The 17,428-nt window shown below is 38.1% G+C and overlaps 2 protein-coding genes and 2 non-coding genes across 7 annotated transcripts in view; 1 reads left to right on the top strand and 3 right to left on the bottom strand.

The window, feature by feature from the left end:
- Positions 1-17,428, bottom strand: part of LOC143182222 (xaa-Pro aminopeptidase 1) — a 39,180-nt gene that overhangs the window by 1,967 nt on the left and 19,785 nt on the right. For 3 of the 4 annotated variants that reach the window (XR_013002407.1, XM_076383101.1, XM_076383103.1), the window contains 7 exons: positions 6,713-6,936; positions 6,376-6,417; positions 5,931-6,110; positions 4,791-4,911; positions 3,656-4,034; positions 3,393-3,513; positions 242-605 (listed from right to left, as the gene is read on the bottom strand). Coding sequence is in view for 3 of the 4 variants with exons in the window: in XM_076383101.1 (XP_076239216.1) it covers positions 242-605; positions 3,393-3,513; positions 3,656-4,034; positions 4,791-4,911; positions 5,931-6,110; positions 6,376-6,417; positions 6,713-6,936 (1,431 nt within the window). In the remaining variant the exon portion in view is untranslated. The remainder of the gene's footprint in view (positions 1-241; positions 606-3,392; positions 3,514-3,655; positions 4,035-4,790; positions 4,912-5,930; positions 6,111-6,375; positions 6,418-6,712; positions 6,937-17,428) is intronic. The other variant, XM_076383102.1, reaches the window with a different exon arrangement.
- On the bottom strand, positions 5,251-5,466 carry LOC143182703 (small nucleolar RNA U3). The gene has a single exon (XR_013002513.1). It is a non-coding gene; the product is annotated as a small nucleolar RNA U3 (small nucleolar RNA).
- Positions 7,213-7,285, bottom strand: Trnaa-agc (transfer RNA alanine (anticodon AGC)). Its single transcript has one exon. It is a non-coding gene; the product is annotated as a tRNA-Ala (tRNA).
- Positions 9,289-12,837, top strand: LOC143182223 (esterase FE4). Its single transcript, XM_076383104.1, has 9 exons — positions 9,289-9,480; positions 10,168-10,456; positions 10,695-10,880; positions 11,143-11,342; positions 11,459-11,627; positions 11,739-11,905; positions 12,204-12,348; positions 12,424-12,556; positions 12,675-12,837. The coding sequence occupies exons 1-9, from the start codon at positions 9,289-9,291 to the stop codon at positions 12,835-12,837; spliced, it is 1,644 nt and encodes a 547-aa protein (XP_076239219.1).

The following is a 17,428-nucleotide window of genomic DNA, read 5'->3' as shown; positions in this document are numbered from 1 at the left end:
TAAAAATTTTAAATTAATTGATTGTACAGTTTTTTTTTAAATTATACCAACCAGCGAAAAAAGGGACATGATGGTTGAGGAGAGGTATAATCGAAATGTGTAATAGAATGTTCCCCAAAAAGATATTATAACTACTTGAACATATAATAAAAATATACAGAAAGACTGAAAACAATGTATCGTATAGTTTTTCTAATAAAAAGTCTTTAAAAAAACGTGTTAATATTAAAGAATAAATTACCCAAGTACTGTCCTCCTGAATCAACCACCAAGGTAGATGTTTTCCCTATTTGAAGGTTCGTGAGATTGTTAGGCTCATAATGAGGAATAGCAGCATGCGGCCCATATCCAGCAATCGTTGGAAAGGAGATGCCTTTATTGTTATCTTGCTCGTAACGAAACTCGTTCGCCACTCTGGCTACTTGCATTTCGTCCCAACCCTCTGGATTCAGATCATACTGTTCTTCCATGTAAGCAAGAAAATCACACATTGCTACTGCATCCCTCAGATGTGATCTTCTCATACCTTTCACCTCAACCTCATTCTTTTGTGCCCGAAGGTTCAGCACAGGTGATGGTTTTGTTAATCGTTTCTCCACTGGGATCTGCAAAAAAGTTTACAGTTGATCGTATTGGATGCAAGAATGGCCTGAGATGGCCACAGCTGAAACTATTTTTATTAATTCATGAAAATTTAAAGGAGAAGGATTTCAAAATTTTGTTAAAGATTAGAAAATTTCAAAATATTTCCTCTAGATTTCAGGAATGTTTAATTTCATAGCTCTTAGGGACACTTTTCTCTAAACTCTAGTTTGGTACTAAGCCCGTACTTGCACTCAACAGTATATTTTTACATAACAAAAATGGAATTCTGTGTTACTAATACGAAATGCAAAATGATCAATACTGAAAAATCAAAATGAAAGGATAAGATAAAAAATTCTAATCACATTATCAGTGAATAGAAATTTCGGTCCTCGATTCTTCAAGTTCAGCTTCGTTTGACCAAATGCCTCGAATGGTTCAAACGATCTAATATTAATCAACGAAAGTGTCCGTAGTCTGTGACTCATAAGAAGCAAAGCACTGCTCCCTGGTTTCTGATGCCGCGGGCGTCTAGGCGTCCCGAAGCTCCGGCTATCATGCCGAGGAGAAGGTGAAACCACTCACCGCCACGGATATCGCGCCTCCATGGAACGCGATGCAACGTATCACGTTATCTGCTGTCCACTATCTGTGTCTCTCGGCGTTCCGATAATGAGAATATCGTGCATCGCGCGAAAGGGAAACGTCCGTGTTTGGTCGGTTGTCTACAATGCTGTGTCAGCTCGTCACATGGCGATCAAGCTAAGCTCAACAAGCTCCACGGGGACAGGGGAACATGTTAGAGAAGATGTGATTTCGCCTAGGATTATCCTCTCTAATGCTTGTGTAGCCGTATGGGTCATTCCACGCGAAATCGGGCACGTTTCGGAGCAAGTTCTTGTAATTTGCTCAAATTTGAATATGTTGTAGTCTTTAACGATATTTAAACGTACCCTAAAGGATTTTTCAAAATTTTGAAAATTGTCGATTTTACAGCTGTTTGAAGTTAAGTGCTACCTTTTTTTTAAAAAATTATAGCTATTGAACTAGTAAGCAGATGGAGATGAGCTTTACGGTGATTATAGAGAAAACATTGAAGTTTGTAAAAAAAATTATTTCATTTAAAAAAACTTGTTTTTTAATCATCTTTTTTGCAATTATTTTAAGCAAATGCAGGTTTTTAAAATGATGCGCGATTTTAAAAATCTGAAAAAAAAGGAGAATATAGTTTGATCCTTCCCCTTGATGGACAAACTTTCAAAAAGATGGACATTTTAAAATTGGCCCTGTGAAAATTGCCGAAAGTTGACGCTGCGTCGAGTCGCACTGCTGTGGCGGGCGCGTCGTCGTCGCTGGCAGCCTACTCGTGTCCAGCGGACGAACGTGCGTTATTATTTGGAATCAAGGCGACTTCACCCAACATTACTCTACATTATCTCCGAGCATTTGCAAGGTTTAATGCAATCAATAAATATTGGTAACTCAATCTTCGTCTTATTCTTGAAAACATAAATATAATCTCTTAAATCCTAGCTTTCATTTCGAAGATTTTGGTATTAATGCAGAATGGCACTTTTTGCAACTTCACATGGCAAAAATGAATGTGAACTTGTCAATAAGTATCATTGACAAAGAGTGAGTTACCAATATCTGTCGCCTTGATCGCAAATAATAACGCACGTTCGTCCGCTGGACACGAGTAGGCTGCCAGCGACGACGCGCCCGCCACAGCAGTGCGACTCGACGCAGCGTCAACTTTCAGCAATTTTCACAGGGCCAATTTTAAAATGTCCATCTTTTTGAAAGTTTGTCCATCAAGGGGAAGGATCAAACTATATTCTCCTTTTTTTTCAGATTTTTAAAATCGCGCATCATTTTAAAAACCTGCATTTGCTTAAAATAATTGCAAAAAAGATGATTAAAAAACAAGTTTTTTTAAATGAAATAATTTTTTTTACCAACTTCAATGTTTTCTCTATAATCACCGTAAAGCTCATCTCCATCTGCTTACTAGTTCAATAGCTATAATTTTTTAAAAAAAAGGTAGCACTTAACTTCAAACAGCTGTAAAATCGACAATTTTCAAAATTTTGAAAAATCCTTTAGGGTACGTTTAAATATCGTTAAAGACTACAACATATTCAAATTTGAGCAAATTACAAGAACTTGCTCCGAAACGTGCCCGATTTCGCGTGGAATGACCCGTATAGCAGTCGGTATATTCGACGAAATGGCGCGAAGAATGGTAATTTCGATAGATATAGATTCTTCCTTTTTTTGACTCAATTAACATGTCACGAAGGTACTATTAGTCACGATATTTAGTAAAATAAATCGACTTAGCATGAGCATCTGACCTGAACCTCTTTTGATGGCTAATTTTATTATTTTTAGTAGGCTAGTGTTAAATTTTAGTTTAAGCTTCAAGCGATGTACTCTTATTATTACACTAAGTAGTATTAATCTAGAATAAAAGAGACTGCGAAGAATTAAGAATCGGTTAATCGAGGCTCTACCGTAGCTTTGCTTTTAAGAATAAGATTCACTTTCATAATGATAGCAGACACACATTATGTCTGTACCTGAGAGCTAACTTGACCGAAATAAATAGATATAATTACTCATTTCATAACACAATAGTTCAAGTAGATTATATTTTTATCCTTCACTTATAACGTAACTTAGCAGTAAGGCGTCGTATGAAATAATCTTAAAAAGAAATAGACTTGCGTTAGTCTGGCTCTCAGGTACAGATGTATTCTATTAATTTTCGTTAAAAAAATGGATAAACTCCAATTTGAACGTACAGAACTGAGTATCTCCATAGAAACACCTGGACTATCGTCACACCGCGTTGGCAACCACACCATATTCCACGCTTGAGACATTGTCCTCAGTTCGTACCAAATGCTGGTATAATTGTGCCACCTGCGACAGAAGCATACAATTAGATAAAAATAGACTACGTAAAATTAATCCTTTAAAGATACACCATTTCCCACAGAAGCACTATTCACAGAGATACAAAACTCCACTACAGAATGAAAAAAATATAGAACAAGTGGTATACTTGACGCAGTTATCGTCGGTACAAGAGTCCATCTTCAAGTGCTCCGCCACAGAGCGTAGGATCTTCCGCCATGGCGTGAAGAGGTGGATGGAACCGGAAGTGACGATCGCGTACGCTCTCAGAACAGGCGTGTTGGGCAGATCGTAACCGCGGATGTTGAAAAGCCACGCGATCTCGTCGAGAGCAGTGAAGACGAGAGCATCTGCCCTCACGACCTCCATTTCCGCTCGGACCTGTCGGACCTTCTCTTGCCAGGCTCTTCCAGAATACTTGTCTGGCAGCGGATAAGCCGCGTGAGGATTGTAATTTGGTCGGCCGACCTGCCAGATCAAGTCCACCAGGTTGTTACGGACAGGAACCAATTGTACGGACGAATTCGCTGGACACGAACGCTATTGTTAATTCAGGGATATGTGTTCTTGGCTTAAGGGCAGAGATGAACGAAATTTGAAACCTGGATACTTTGGACAGACTCAGATATTTCAGACAGAGGTTTAACATGCTCGCTAGCGTACTCACATAACACAGAGACTTAAAAGCGTCTTAAAAATATCCGAAAGTTATAAATTAGTACTGTTGGGAACTCAGAAGTTGTCAGTGAGACGGCACAAGGGCAAATGGAATGCTCAGTTTGTTGCAAGTAGTAGTAATAGGTGTGACTAATTCGGCCAATAAGGAAAATGCATGGGTACCATCTCTATTATTGTTCTGCGGAGCCAATCAGATCCACTGACAACTTCTGAGCTCCCAATAGTATGTCTTTAAGATATTCAAATTATGTCGTAAGACGTTCAAGAATAAAATGGGCATAAAATAGACTTTGCAAAATAAAGAATTCACAGAATATTTTGATTTTTGTTACTTTTATATAAAAATTTAAAAAATGTTATTCATATGTGAAGATGGGAAGCGAATATGTTAAGATCTTTGCTACTTCAAGTCAATCGTTATTCACATTGTCCCTGAAGATACTTCTAAAATGTTTTAGAGGGTAGATTTGTCAAACTGGCGTCAGAGTTAATGCAATGATCTATGTCTGGTGATCTTAGGCGACAAATAGTGTAACGATATGTATAAATTTCACGTCCATTCACGCCGGCGGGTTTAATATGCTCTTTGAGTCAGACTTAATTACCTAATTCATATTCCCACGTTTCCCAGTCAACGGCGGAGACCAGTGTTGGATCGGCGCCAATTCGAACGCCTACGCGATCTTGAAACTCGTGTCTCAACCATTCGGTTATTGAAGGAACATCCTAAAACCAAGATTAAAAAACAAATAAGTTTCTCCACATTCACCTTTCAATATTCAATTTTTAATAAACAATGATTTTGAAGGTACACTTTTATTTATTGTTTGATGTAGAATTTTGAATTCATTAAAGAGTTGTTTTAAATCCCCTTATACATCACACACTTTTCCTAGCTACAAAATATGTGATATATTCTCGCGGAGTGTTGGAAGAAAATTCAAAAAACTTACCTCATTTATAAAGAAAAAGTTTTTTTCTCAAATAAAAGAAAGTTCTAAGTTTTAAAAGAATATATGGTACTAAAATAAGAAAATATTTAATTTTGAAATTTAATAAAAAGCGACCACTCAGAAAGCTCCACTTCCCAAGCCTCCCGCACTGAGTGCAGGAGGTGAACGATCATCGATGACTGGCAACTTGAACGAAAGTCAAGTTGCCGAGTCTTCCTCACGCTCAGGGAAAGGAACTATGCCTCCTCATCGTGGTTGCATCAACTCTGCGTTTGGGCACAGAGAAGGAAAGATGTACTACAGAAATGATCCTGTGAAGTACGATCTTAATTTACCAGTCCCCTCACAGCTGATATATGCTAGCCATTGTAGAACTTTCGCAGCGAGAGAGCACTCAAGTTACTCGCCCTCTGGCGACGAAGCTACGAACTATGTCATCAAGATCAAGGAAATCATTAGATCTACAAGTCATTGTTTTCTATAGAATTATTTTTTACTATCTACTCAATGACTTACTAATTTATAAATATATTTATAAAAATATTCAAGGTGCTCGACAACAGGTGCCAGAAAGTGTAAGAGCTTATTCTACTGTTGACGGACTAGCTCGCCGAGGCACAGCGAAGTCAGTAGATTAAGCACAGACTAGAGTCAGACACGCTTCACGCGTACATAATTTAGGCACTCAATAATTAATGAAACGAAGTCCTAAAAGCAATTTTGTGTATTTTCATTTTCATATAGTTTTAGCACGTATAAACCCCTGTACAGAATTTTACAATCAGTACCTACCTCCCCCAAGCCAGGTTTCATGAGTATCCAGTTGCAATCGAGCTGATGATCTGCCTGGATATGATACCTCCCATCGGTCCAAAACACTGCCTTATCTAAAGTGATTAGTGCTTGCCCAGCACTACCATAGAAGCCAGTAATGAATTCCCTTCTCATATCTCGAGGATCCAGCGATTCACTCTGGCGACAAAAATATTTTTATTGAATCTTGCATTCATAAGTAAGCCATTCATTGATTCGTCACTCATTAGAGTTACGAAGCTTTGATTGTTAATATTATTTAATTGAGGGACGTCAGCTTTTGTGATTAAGAAGCATATTAGAAGCTTATAATATTTGGATACTTTTTGGGGACACAATTTGTTTTTTCTTGTCAAATTATTTGGCAACTCAATTATGGGAAGCTTGAAAAATTTGCAAACGCGAATCCTTACGGGAATAATACCTCCAATGGGGCCTCTTGGCCGTCATTAATGATGTTCTTTGTCTGAAATATTAAGTGCACAGTGTCTATAGACTGATGACATAATGGAAGTTCAACATTGATATAAATTATGTTTCAAATTAAATGGAATATTTTGTTGATCATATTATACTGTTCTATTAGTATTTTATGTAGTGAATTTTAAATTGATATCTATTGAAAATAATTTCAAGTTTGTTTTGGCTCTAAAGACGGAGTTCATGTGTGTGTGATATTAATAAAAAAAATATCAAAGTGTATATCTTGAGGCATATGTAATGATAATTGATAGTACAGACGTATTTCAAAATAAAATTACCTGATGTGCATCATCTGATGTGACGATGTATCCATCAAGAGGTGGTCCTTGAACTGAAGCAAGTCGACCCATTTCCGACCTTAATTGTTTCAATCTTACCGAAGTATCCTGCCTATTGGCAGGTTGTTTGTGGTTTCTTGGTGGACAATTAAATCGTTTTGCTCCATTGTAATTTAAAGTCAGATCTGTAGTTTCTCTTTGAATGAAGTATGCCTTCGTCAGACCTATAAAAAATTGTAATAACTACATTATTATATTAATCGTTTACTTTTGCTTAAATTATATATTAAATATTTATCAGATATTATTTGTCAATGGAATATTTTATGGATATAATATGGTAGCTTAGAATTGATGGCAGTTTCAAATTGTGTGTTTTAAAAAATAGTTATAAATTGAATAATACAATTTTTTTCTTTCTTAGAACGTGTGTAATGTTTAATATTATTTAAAATATAAAAAACATATTTTTCTAAAATAAAAAAAGTAAACTTAAAATTTGGAGGCGCCGGGTATCGATCCCGGTACCTCTCGCATGCTAAGCGAGCGCTCTACCATCTGAGCTACGCCCCCATTGAAAATCTATTTCAATAAATATATTTTAAAGGAGAACTTTCATAGTTTCAAACCATGATAATTTTTTATATATTTTTAAACATATTTTTTTAAGTAAATGTAATAATCTAAATCATCAACACTTAGTATATTCTATATAGAATATTTTATGACAAATTGATACAACCTCATAAGAAAATATAGAATGCATTTAACTGCATAGGATGCAAGTCACTGAAAAATATCTGCATAAAGTCACTGACGGCTCATTACATCATGTACTCTTGTCCCAATCTACAAACGAGGTACAGACTGAAATACAGTGTGTAGCACAAATTTTTGTCTTATGATTTGAGAACACGTGAGTTCCCTTATGTCATCAACTCAAAATGAGAATAAAACTGCAACACTATTAGTGATAACAAGCAAAAATATGCATTGGAAAAGAGTACAAACTAGGATCCTTCTTATCTTTCCTTACCCTTTTAATCTTCACAGATTTTTTGATATAAAATCTATTTATAATACAAAATCTTAAACTTGACCAAAAATGGACATGCAACATTTGCGCATCGAGAAATCGATATGTTGCTTTTCTTATATTTTAAAGTGTGCATCGCAGTGAAATTGAACATGTTACATGAGAACCACTGATCTTCGTCGTAAAAGGGTCAAGAATTTCCAGCTACATACTAAAGTGCACACGCACGCCTTGTGGGAATGCAGAGGGTGTGCTGAGTGGTGCTCATATAACAGGGGAACAGATCTCCCGAAGAGGTCAGTCATTCCGAAATCTACGTTTCGATCGGTTTGGATATTGACCCGAAATGTTTCTCTTTGCCTTTCACCTATTACCTCACAACGATGGTACTCTCCAATTACCACTTATCATTCATCTATCAGTGTACCCATCTTTAAGAATTATACCCTCCACTTTCATATACGAAGTTATACGTATTCTAATGTTAGAGTTTAAGGAATATCTCAGGAAGCTGAGAAAATACATTGCACCGAGGTTGCACCCCACGTGCATTGCAAATTGCAACTAGGTCATTGAATTGTTTAATTTAATAATTTAACGTAAATTTCAAGTAATATTAAATATGTTACTAGGAAAACAGGAACGCGTGGAAGGTCGGTTTTGCTCGGTTGTAACTTTACAATTTTCACCGCGCAAGTTTTCCGTCGAGTTCCACCGAACTTCAGGTGTTTCGAGTTGCGCTCTGCTTTCTTTTTGTCACTTTTCTGCGCGTTCGAGAACCTTTTTACGGACAATGGTCTCAAGAATTGCATTCTACTTTTCTTTCTGGAATATTTCTCCTTCCAGCTTTCATCCCTTGTGTCTAGCTTTTTGTGAAACTCTTACCACAACTTTTAGCTGCTTTTCCCAAGAATATGCTATTAAACCAGAGATATCTGAACGACGTGGTAACTTCAATACAATTCTCATCATTTGTATGTACCACAAGTCTGTGGTAATTAATTCGGTATAAAATTACTAAATTTTTTAAAGTATTTTAAATTTTTTCTTGAAATAATTCGTTCAAAATTTCTACCCCACAATTGTCGCTACAACTTGGAATATTCCCAGCCCAGTTTGTTCTTATCCCAGCTACCGTGATTACGCATGCAGATCTCTAATAACAACCCAGAATAATGCTTGACAATTTTCCACAATCGCGACAAACATTTAGCCAGCGTTCGGTTGCGCGTTTCGTTTAATAATTCCGGAAGCGTTTTTCTCGGAGCACGATGACGATAATTCGGCGAGCAATAAGGACGAATTCAGGATATCCGATAGTTAGCCAGTCGAAAATCATCATTGTTCATTATTGCGAACGACCAGGTAGGAAATCGTCCTGGAGATAATCCACGGCTGTCCGCGATCACGATTGGTTTATGTAATCTATTTTTCCGCGGCCTGTCTTTTTAGAATTGTTGACAAGCTCTCTGCAGGATGTTCTTTTTCTATAAAAGCGTCGAGCTGACGATTCCGCGTGTTAGAAGTTAGAAGCAGCGACATGTGGCTGAATCGATTGCTACTGTGTGGGCTTGTGCTGGTGTTGGTGCACGCGGATCAGGATGTTCAGCTGGAGATTCCACAGGGGATATTGAAGGGGTTGAAGACGGAGACTGTCTTCCACAACAAACCCTATTACAGCTTCAAGGGGATACCTTATGCGAGGCCGAATGTTGGGCCTAACAAGTTTAACGTGAGTTTAGAGATGTTTACAAGCGATGGTCTTGTCTGAAATATAGAATATTGTGTTATAAAATTATTAGGGAATTATTTCGAGACTACTAGTATATGGGGTGTTTGAAAAAGGGTGTCAAGATTTGAAGGGGTATGTACCAAAATAGGGTGAAAATCAAGAATGAAAAAATTGCGTTAGAAGTCTCTCTTCAGAGTTATTAATAGATGAAGAATTACCTAAAATTAGTGTGAAACGTGTCTGACTGCATACCTATGTATTCTACTGTCGATCTGCATTAAGTGTGTCAGACATAGTGAAATAATAAGTAGACTAAGTTTAGATTTTGGAAGGAGACAATGAAATAATAAGCATTAGGCGTAGCGATGTCAGTAGAATCAATCAGTAGTATATGCTACTTCATCGTCAGACACATTCGACGCGCGTCTAAATGCATCTTCAATAATTAATAATTTGAAAACAAAGCCTCAAACGCAATTTTATCCTTCTACAATTTCATCTTATTTTGGTGTCTAGAATCATCCCTTCAAATTTTTAACAGCTGCCAATAACACCTTGTATTAGTTAGATATCTCTTTCACGAAACTTGAAAAACGATTATAAATCAAGTGAAAGAAAGAAATAACATTGTAACCACATACCTGATCCACTTAATTATTATTTTATTGCTATTTCTACTGTTATTAGATGCCAGAACCCGCAGATTCGTGGGAAGGTGTGTACGATGCAACTCAGCACCGTTCGACGTGTCCATTTTACTGCATGATCCAAAAGGGATTGATGGGTGATGAGGACTGTCTTTATCTGAATATTTATACCCCTGTTTTGGACAAAGAAGCTCGCAAAGCTGTTATGGTATGGTTCCACCCTGGATGGTGGAACACTGGAATGGCCAACGACGCTCTTTTCGGACCAGACTATTTGATCGAAAACGATGTGCTGATTGTCACAGTTAATTACAGACTTGGAGCGCTCGGTAAATATTTTAATCAACCATTTCACGTTCAACGTTGCACACGTTCAACAAAATACCTTAATTCGAAAAAAACTAAATAGTAAATTATATTTGACTTAGTCAATTGAATAGTAGTAAACTCGATAACTCAGAGTTATTAAATTTTACGTGAAGTTTATTTAGGCATCTCTTATTAATGATTGACAAAAAGATTCTTTCATCATTCTCTTATTTATCTTTGATTTATTTCACTTTTTAGGATTCTTAAACACGGGAGATAAAAGCGCACCAGGGAACGCTGGGATGAAGGACCAAGTTATGGCTCTGAAATGGGTGAAAGATAACATCCATTTCTTTGGCGGCTGTCCTGACAGAGTCACTATCTTCGGCCAGAGCTCAGGAGGAGCCTCTGTGCAGTACCATATGCTGTCGCCCCTGTCTGAAGGTAATAGGACTCTTCTACTTACACATACGAGTGGACTGTGACTCTAATTATTTGCATGATTCACAATGTATATTTATAACACCACGATTTTACAAGTGACTTATATTAAAGTTACTTATATTAAAAAATAAAATATTAAAGTATATTTCATGTATTAAATTATTTGAAGGAACTGAAAAATTATATAATTAAAAAAGTATCAAATTTCCGCGATACACTATCCTGTTACAAGATGAGTCTTTCAATTTTTATTTCGTTTCAGGCTTATTCAGCGGTGTGATTCAGGAAAGTGGAAGTGTATTGAGTCCATGGGCGGTGTCCTATAATCCCAGAGAGCTTGCTTTTATGTTAGGTGAAGCTCTTGGGATACACACTACAGATTCCGCGGAGCTGGTACAGAAATTAACCGAGTTTCACGTGAAAGACATCATCGCGGCTTCTGAACAAATAATGAAGAGTCAGGTGAGATACTCCGGCAGAGTATTTCATGACATGAATCTTTTGAGATCTTTAGAAAAGTTTTGGACATATGTCAGAAACACTTTGTATATAGAATACAATTTTGATTTATTTCACAGAACACTTTAACTGGCCGTTCGTTTGCTTTTATCCCATCTGTTGAGGCCGATTTGGGACAGGATATTTTCCTGCCAAACGATCCATGGACGCTCGTGAAGACCGGAAAGACTGCGAACGTGCCACTAATGACTGGAATTACAGCGAATGAGGGTGCATTTTTCGCACAAAGTACGTCATGTTGTATTTTTAACTGAAGACAATTTAGGAATGAAAAGAGAAACATTCGTCCAGGTACTTGAATGGGAGCTTCTTTTTTTAAATGCAATTCTAATTTTGCAGTGATGATAGACACTATCGATAAATTAAATACCGAGCCAGAGTTATTCTTGCCTGAGGACCTTAATATCACTGATTCGGATCAAAGAAAAGAGGCTGGTGAATGTTTAAGAAAATTCTACTTTGGTGATAAGCAAGTGTCGAAAGAAGACATGAATGAATTTACTAAGGTGATTCTTTAAATAGACCTTAATTAATTGGGCAATTAATTGGGCAATTGATTGGACTTCGATTATTCACGGATTCTGTTATTCAGTGTCATGCATATATTGAGTCTGATAAGAATGGAATTATAGTAGAGCATCGATTTCAATTTAAACATTGATCTGATAGTAGTCTGTTGAAGGTGATAAAATTAGTTATTAAATTATGCTTCAGGTTTCAATTTCATGATATTTTTGATAATTTGTTCTACTGTATTAGAGTAATTATGATCTTATACACTAATTTGATTTCGTTATATTATAGATGATCAGCGATATTTTCTTCAACGTTGGAGAACTTATGTCACTTGAGGTCTTAAGCAGTCGCAATTCAGCTCCAATTTATCAGTACTTATTCTCGTACGAGGCGCCATTTGGATTTATGAAAAATTTGCTTGGCGTAAGCGATGGTAATTTTTTTAATAGAATTTGTTTTAATATCGTATGATATTTTTCGATATTTTAATCAACAATCTTTTTATTAGGTATTGCCCACGGTGACGAGCTGAGTTATTTGTTTTATTCGAACGTTTTTAAGAATCTACCAGAACCAGATTCCTCTGCGGAAAAAATGACCAAAATCTTGACGAAATTATGGACGAATTTCGCTAAAGACAGGTGAGTAATTTTCACGAATTTTTTAACACTATTAATATATTTTGGTCTTTTTTATTAATTGCTATCAGAAGTGATTAAAAACTGATTTTTATCATAATTCATAACTGCTGTTTTACAGAAATCCAACTTCGAAATTGGACGAGGAACTTACACTCAACTGGGAGCCAAGAGGAGCCGACAATAATTATTTAAACATTAATGAAGAACTGAAACTAGAGAAGGACCTAATGAAAGACTCAATAGACTATTGGAAGAAGAAGTACAAAGACATTCTTCCATAAATTTTGTATTATGGCTACTACTGTCAATATAGATCACTTATAATTAAGCAATTTTATGTACTTAAATAATTACACAAGTAATTACTGAACAGTAGTTTGTATCATTTTCTACCCAGATTTTCCAATTACCTTCATTAACCAATCAACACTATAGTCATATACTAACTTTCTATTACCTTTGCCAGACTTTCACTATACACAATTATCGAAGCGCCTTTCGCTTAGCTCTCGATTGAACACCACTTCACATTCTCCACGACTCGCCTCGTTCACCATTCGCATTCCTGTCCCGAGAGTAATAGGCTCGCATGAACTCACAGAAACCAGTTACTCGCCCATTCATGGTCTCATTTGTGAAAAGGGATTTCACGAAGGCCGCCGTGAGAAATGCAGAACTATTACGACTATTCACGAGTCTTAAAAACCAAATTGCATACGAAGACTTCAAAGACAATATTACAGAATTTTTTTCTTTCCAACTGTACCGTGTAATAATTCTAAACTTTCTATAGAAATTGATTCATACCTGAAGAGTATCATGAAATTATTTGGACTAATAATATTGCATAGTAATTGAGATATACAATTATTATTATGAATGAAGAAGAAAATCTGAATCTAGGGTATCTAGTACCTAGGGTAAAAGTTATAATCAAATGGTAAATAATTATTGTGATATAGGGAGTTATTGTTAAGAGTTTCATTGATCGTCTGGGAACATCTTTGGACAGCCACTCATTCAATCGTCACTCGTGCCAACCAACTTCAGTGACTGACGAGAACCGGTGCTTTCTACTCGGCTGTCAGAAACGCGAGGAGTTAATGTAACCCAAAGCACGTGTCGCGTAAATACACACATGTGACATAATGTGACTGACTTTCATTCATGTCTTTAACATGCAGTGTATAAGAGATGTCTATGAACTATAGAAGAATAAAAGTACTGAAGAAAAGATGACTTAATAAGTAATAGGTGTACAATGTTAATAAAATACAGCGTGTTCGATAATAGGTATCAGAAATTTTAAATATTGATTCTACATATTATAATAGGATAAAAATTAGGAATGAAAAAATGATCTTTGAGGTTTCATTTCAGAATTATTAATTGTTGCAAGAACGTCTAACAAATTTACCTGAAATGTGTCTGACTTGGAATATTCTATTGCTGACGCGCTGCAGCCAGGCGAGGCGCAGTGAAGCTAGTAGAATAAGTCCTGTCATTAGCCAGACACGTTTAATGCCTATATACCTTAAGCATTTCTTCAACAATTAATAATTCTAAAACAAAGACTCCCACGCAATTTCATCTATCTTTAGTTTCATCTCATTTTAGTATGTAGAATTACCCCTTAAAATTTCTGACACCTGCTATTGAACACCCTCGTCCCCAAGAATGAAATTTGGTAATTCCTCCATAAATGATAAAAAGATTTTGATCAAGAAACCTTCTGAAACATGGAAGAGTGTCGTGACGCTTGAATTTGCCCGCCAGTTCCCGCTTCTTATTATCGAAAGATGTCGGCCAACCGAATGATCCTGAGCCTACAAGAAGAGATGATCGAGATGCTCCCAGCGAAGACCATTCCTCGAGATGATCTTCAACATCTCTGGACCAGGCTCGCATGTAAGGGCAGCTGGTGTCCATTTCATCTTACGTCTCTGGACCAATTCGATTGCTCGACTCCGCTACTTGTTTTTATTCCCCCAGTCACTGTGTCCCTCCGATTGGCACTAGAGTTGCACCTATACGACAGTCGTGTAACCTCTCCATATGTTACATATCCTGTACTGCAGGTTTTTGTGCAAGTATACTTCGTGATACTTCTATCGCGCATGCCCAGGCAAGGGATAGGAGAACAGAAACCCATGGGTCCCTTCTAGCTTGCGTTAGAACTTCGCTGAATAGCGATTCTCACGAGGACTTGCGAGCCTTGGGGCATAGAGCATAATAGTAGATGAGGTACGAAGAAGTGATCGTTATAAAAAAATTAAACGCTACTATTTAAATTTTAAGAGTTAAAGTATCCCAAGTGGATTTAACAAATCCAGGGAACGATCACTACAATTTTTGTTACATAAGCGTCTATTTTCTCTTCCACTTGTCGTCGTGGCAGTAACCTCGGAAATAAAGACATTATCTAAGATACTACTTAAGAGGAGCCAATTCTGTTTCACAATGCACAAACAATCGAGATTATCTCATTATCTTCAATAATATGAAATAAAGAACACGCTCTGCGCCCGGAATCACTTGCCAAGATGATCTTCAGTTTTTGCCTACCAGGTTCTCATGAGGCAGAGTTGATCTCTCATCTCCCGCGTCTGGGTCACTTCCTTCTCGTTTTCTCACCTTCCTCCTACCACCTCCTCCGATTCATTCGCTCTGCAGCCTCCCTCATTCTATTCCCTCGTTAGGGTATCAGACGCTCACGTCGGGTCGCTCCGTTCGACGCGCTTCTTCGCGTCGCTGTCTTTCACTGGCTCGTCGGCAGACGACAGGAGGAATGCTGGATCAGTGACTCATGCGGCTGAGAAAGTATCGGGCACTTGAAAAATGCTCGGTATCCCTTTTGCTCGTCCACTGAGCAGGGATGTATAGTTCGGCCCGAGCAAACGTGACACTTCTATCGCGCATGCCCACGCGGGGGATAGGAGAACAGGAGGCCCCATTGGTCCCATTCATTCTATGTTAGAACTTTGTTCGCCAGGGATTCTCATGAAGGAAATCGCGAGGTGTGCAGGGGATCGAAATACGAAACTGCATACGTACGTTGAAATCGAGAGAATTGTGCATGTACATGAAACTTAACTTAAAAATAAAATTCAAAAAGGTATAACTTATACAAGTGTTTTTTAGAGGCAGCTAAAAATATTAATTTGTGAGCTTAAATAAATATTTTTTGTAACAGAAAATTATTCTGAACTTTCCTAATGAATATAATATGTTGTGTGTGTGTTATATCGTCAACTCCAATCATCACCCACACTTAAAACAGGTTACTATATGTATACATATCGCTTTCACGGTCGAATGCACTTCGATTTGGGATAGCTCGAGGCTTTTTCCAACAGGGGAGCAGAAAGGAACTATGGTGCACCTGCGAGGGTAGTTTCTCGCAAACCTTCCCTTCCCTACGCTTTCCCTAATTACTACCTTTATACTCCATCTAATATTCTTTTAAAAAACCTTTTACACAAATTAATAATGACTAACCCTCTAATTCCCTTCTCATACTCATTAAAGTTCCCACTTTCATACAAGACAAAACCCTCTTTCATAAGCTCCTTTTCCTCTACCACGAGATTCAACCCTTTTTCAATCAGTTTCCTACAGAAATAAGTGTTTCTCTCGAAACAGATTCTGTGCTATATGATCAGAGTTGCCACAAAATTCCTTTATGAAGCTATTTGAATATAGGTTAAGGTCCCTATCTCTATTTCCCTATCTCTTGCCTACTATTCGCCTTTTCCCATCATCCCCAAGATTTGCTAACACCCCATATGACACCTTGCACGTGGCAGAACCGAACTCCCTGCCTCACGCAAGGTTCCCGAGGACAGTGTTCATCCCAGCTTCGCAGAGGCCCAAAAATCCCTCGAAAAAAGGAGGTTTCATAGGAAAAAATTCCCCAACAAGTGTGACAGGAGGCGACAGTCGGTTCGATATTTGCGTCGCGCGTATCAAAGCACGTCTCGCGAGGCTGCGGGGGTGGGCAGGTACGTGGAGCTATGCGCGCGCGGGGGTGGCGCGCTGGCGCTGTCAGCCATCATCGGCGGAGATCGATAGCCCTGGATCGGTGTGCGTGCACACGCTCGCCAAGGAAATATGAGAAAAAAGGGGGCGAAGAAAAACGAAGAAAGGAGTTGCGGGCGGGCAGAAAGACATCGTAAATCCCGCGGACGATACAGCCAGCACGCGAACCCCCTCGTGCGCCATACAATCCTGGCCGTAGTGAGATGACCGGTTGCTTAAGTGGCAAATCGACGGAGTTAAGGTCCCTGGCCTGTCTTCAGGCGACCGCCCGTCGAAAGTCGACCCGAGAAAAAGATGCTCTGGAGGTTTTTATCGGTTCCTTTCGAGGGACGAAGCGTCGCCGGTGCCCGCCACCCTGCCAGGCGAACATGCGACGCTGGAGGTGCGTCGCGTGGCTGGTTGCCAGAGGACTCCGCTGCGCGCCTCGAGCGGGGGTAAAACACCCTGAGGCTGGGGGAGGGTGCACCTGGTCGTTGGCCACGCTGTGGATTACCGATGGCGTAAATATGGCTCAGTGGCGTAGCTATACTGTCAAGCTTTGAAAATCACATTTTAGATGCCGAATAATTTTTTATTCCATTTTTAATACGTCTTTAAAGTATTTGAGAAATGTTTGAAAGAATTTTATACTCTGTATTGTGGATCTGTATCTCTGTATCATATATTCTGTAGCATGAAGAAAATAATGGGGTAAGGTTTCTGTACAAGAGCCCACTGATCTCTAACTACGCCACTGATACAGCCTCTACGTTGGGGCAATGAAGGGTGGGGATTTGGGGGTTAATCTGTTTTTGAATTTTGAGGAGTTTTGTAGAGTCGTGAATTGAGGATTGT

The sequence above is a fragment of the Calliopsis andreniformis genome, chromosome 8, assembly GCF_051401765.1.
Source record: "Calliopsis andreniformis isolate RMS-2024a chromosome 8, iyCalAndr_principal, whole genome shotgun sequence".
NCBI lineage: Eukaryota > Metazoa > Arthropoda > Insecta > Hymenoptera > Andrenidae > Calliopsis > Calliopsis andreniformis.
The sequence above is the reverse complement of the archived record's forward strand: the minus strand, read 5'-3'. Positions and strand labels throughout refer to the sequence as shown.

Excerpts from the sequence above, each read along its gene's own strand:
- LOC143182223 (XM_076383104.1), top strand. The coding sequence starts at position 9,289 with ATGTGGCTGAATCGATTGCTACTGTGTGGGCTTGTGCTGGTGTTGGTG. Across the intron at positions 10,457-10,694 it reads TTACAGACTTGGAGCGCTCG|GATTCTTAAACACGGGAGAT; the intron begins GTAAATATTTTA and ends TTCACTTTTTAG. Across the intron at positions 11,343-11,458 it reads AACAAATAATGAAGAGTCAG|AACACTTTAACTGGCCGTTC; the intron begins GTGAGATACTCC and ends TTTATTTCACAG.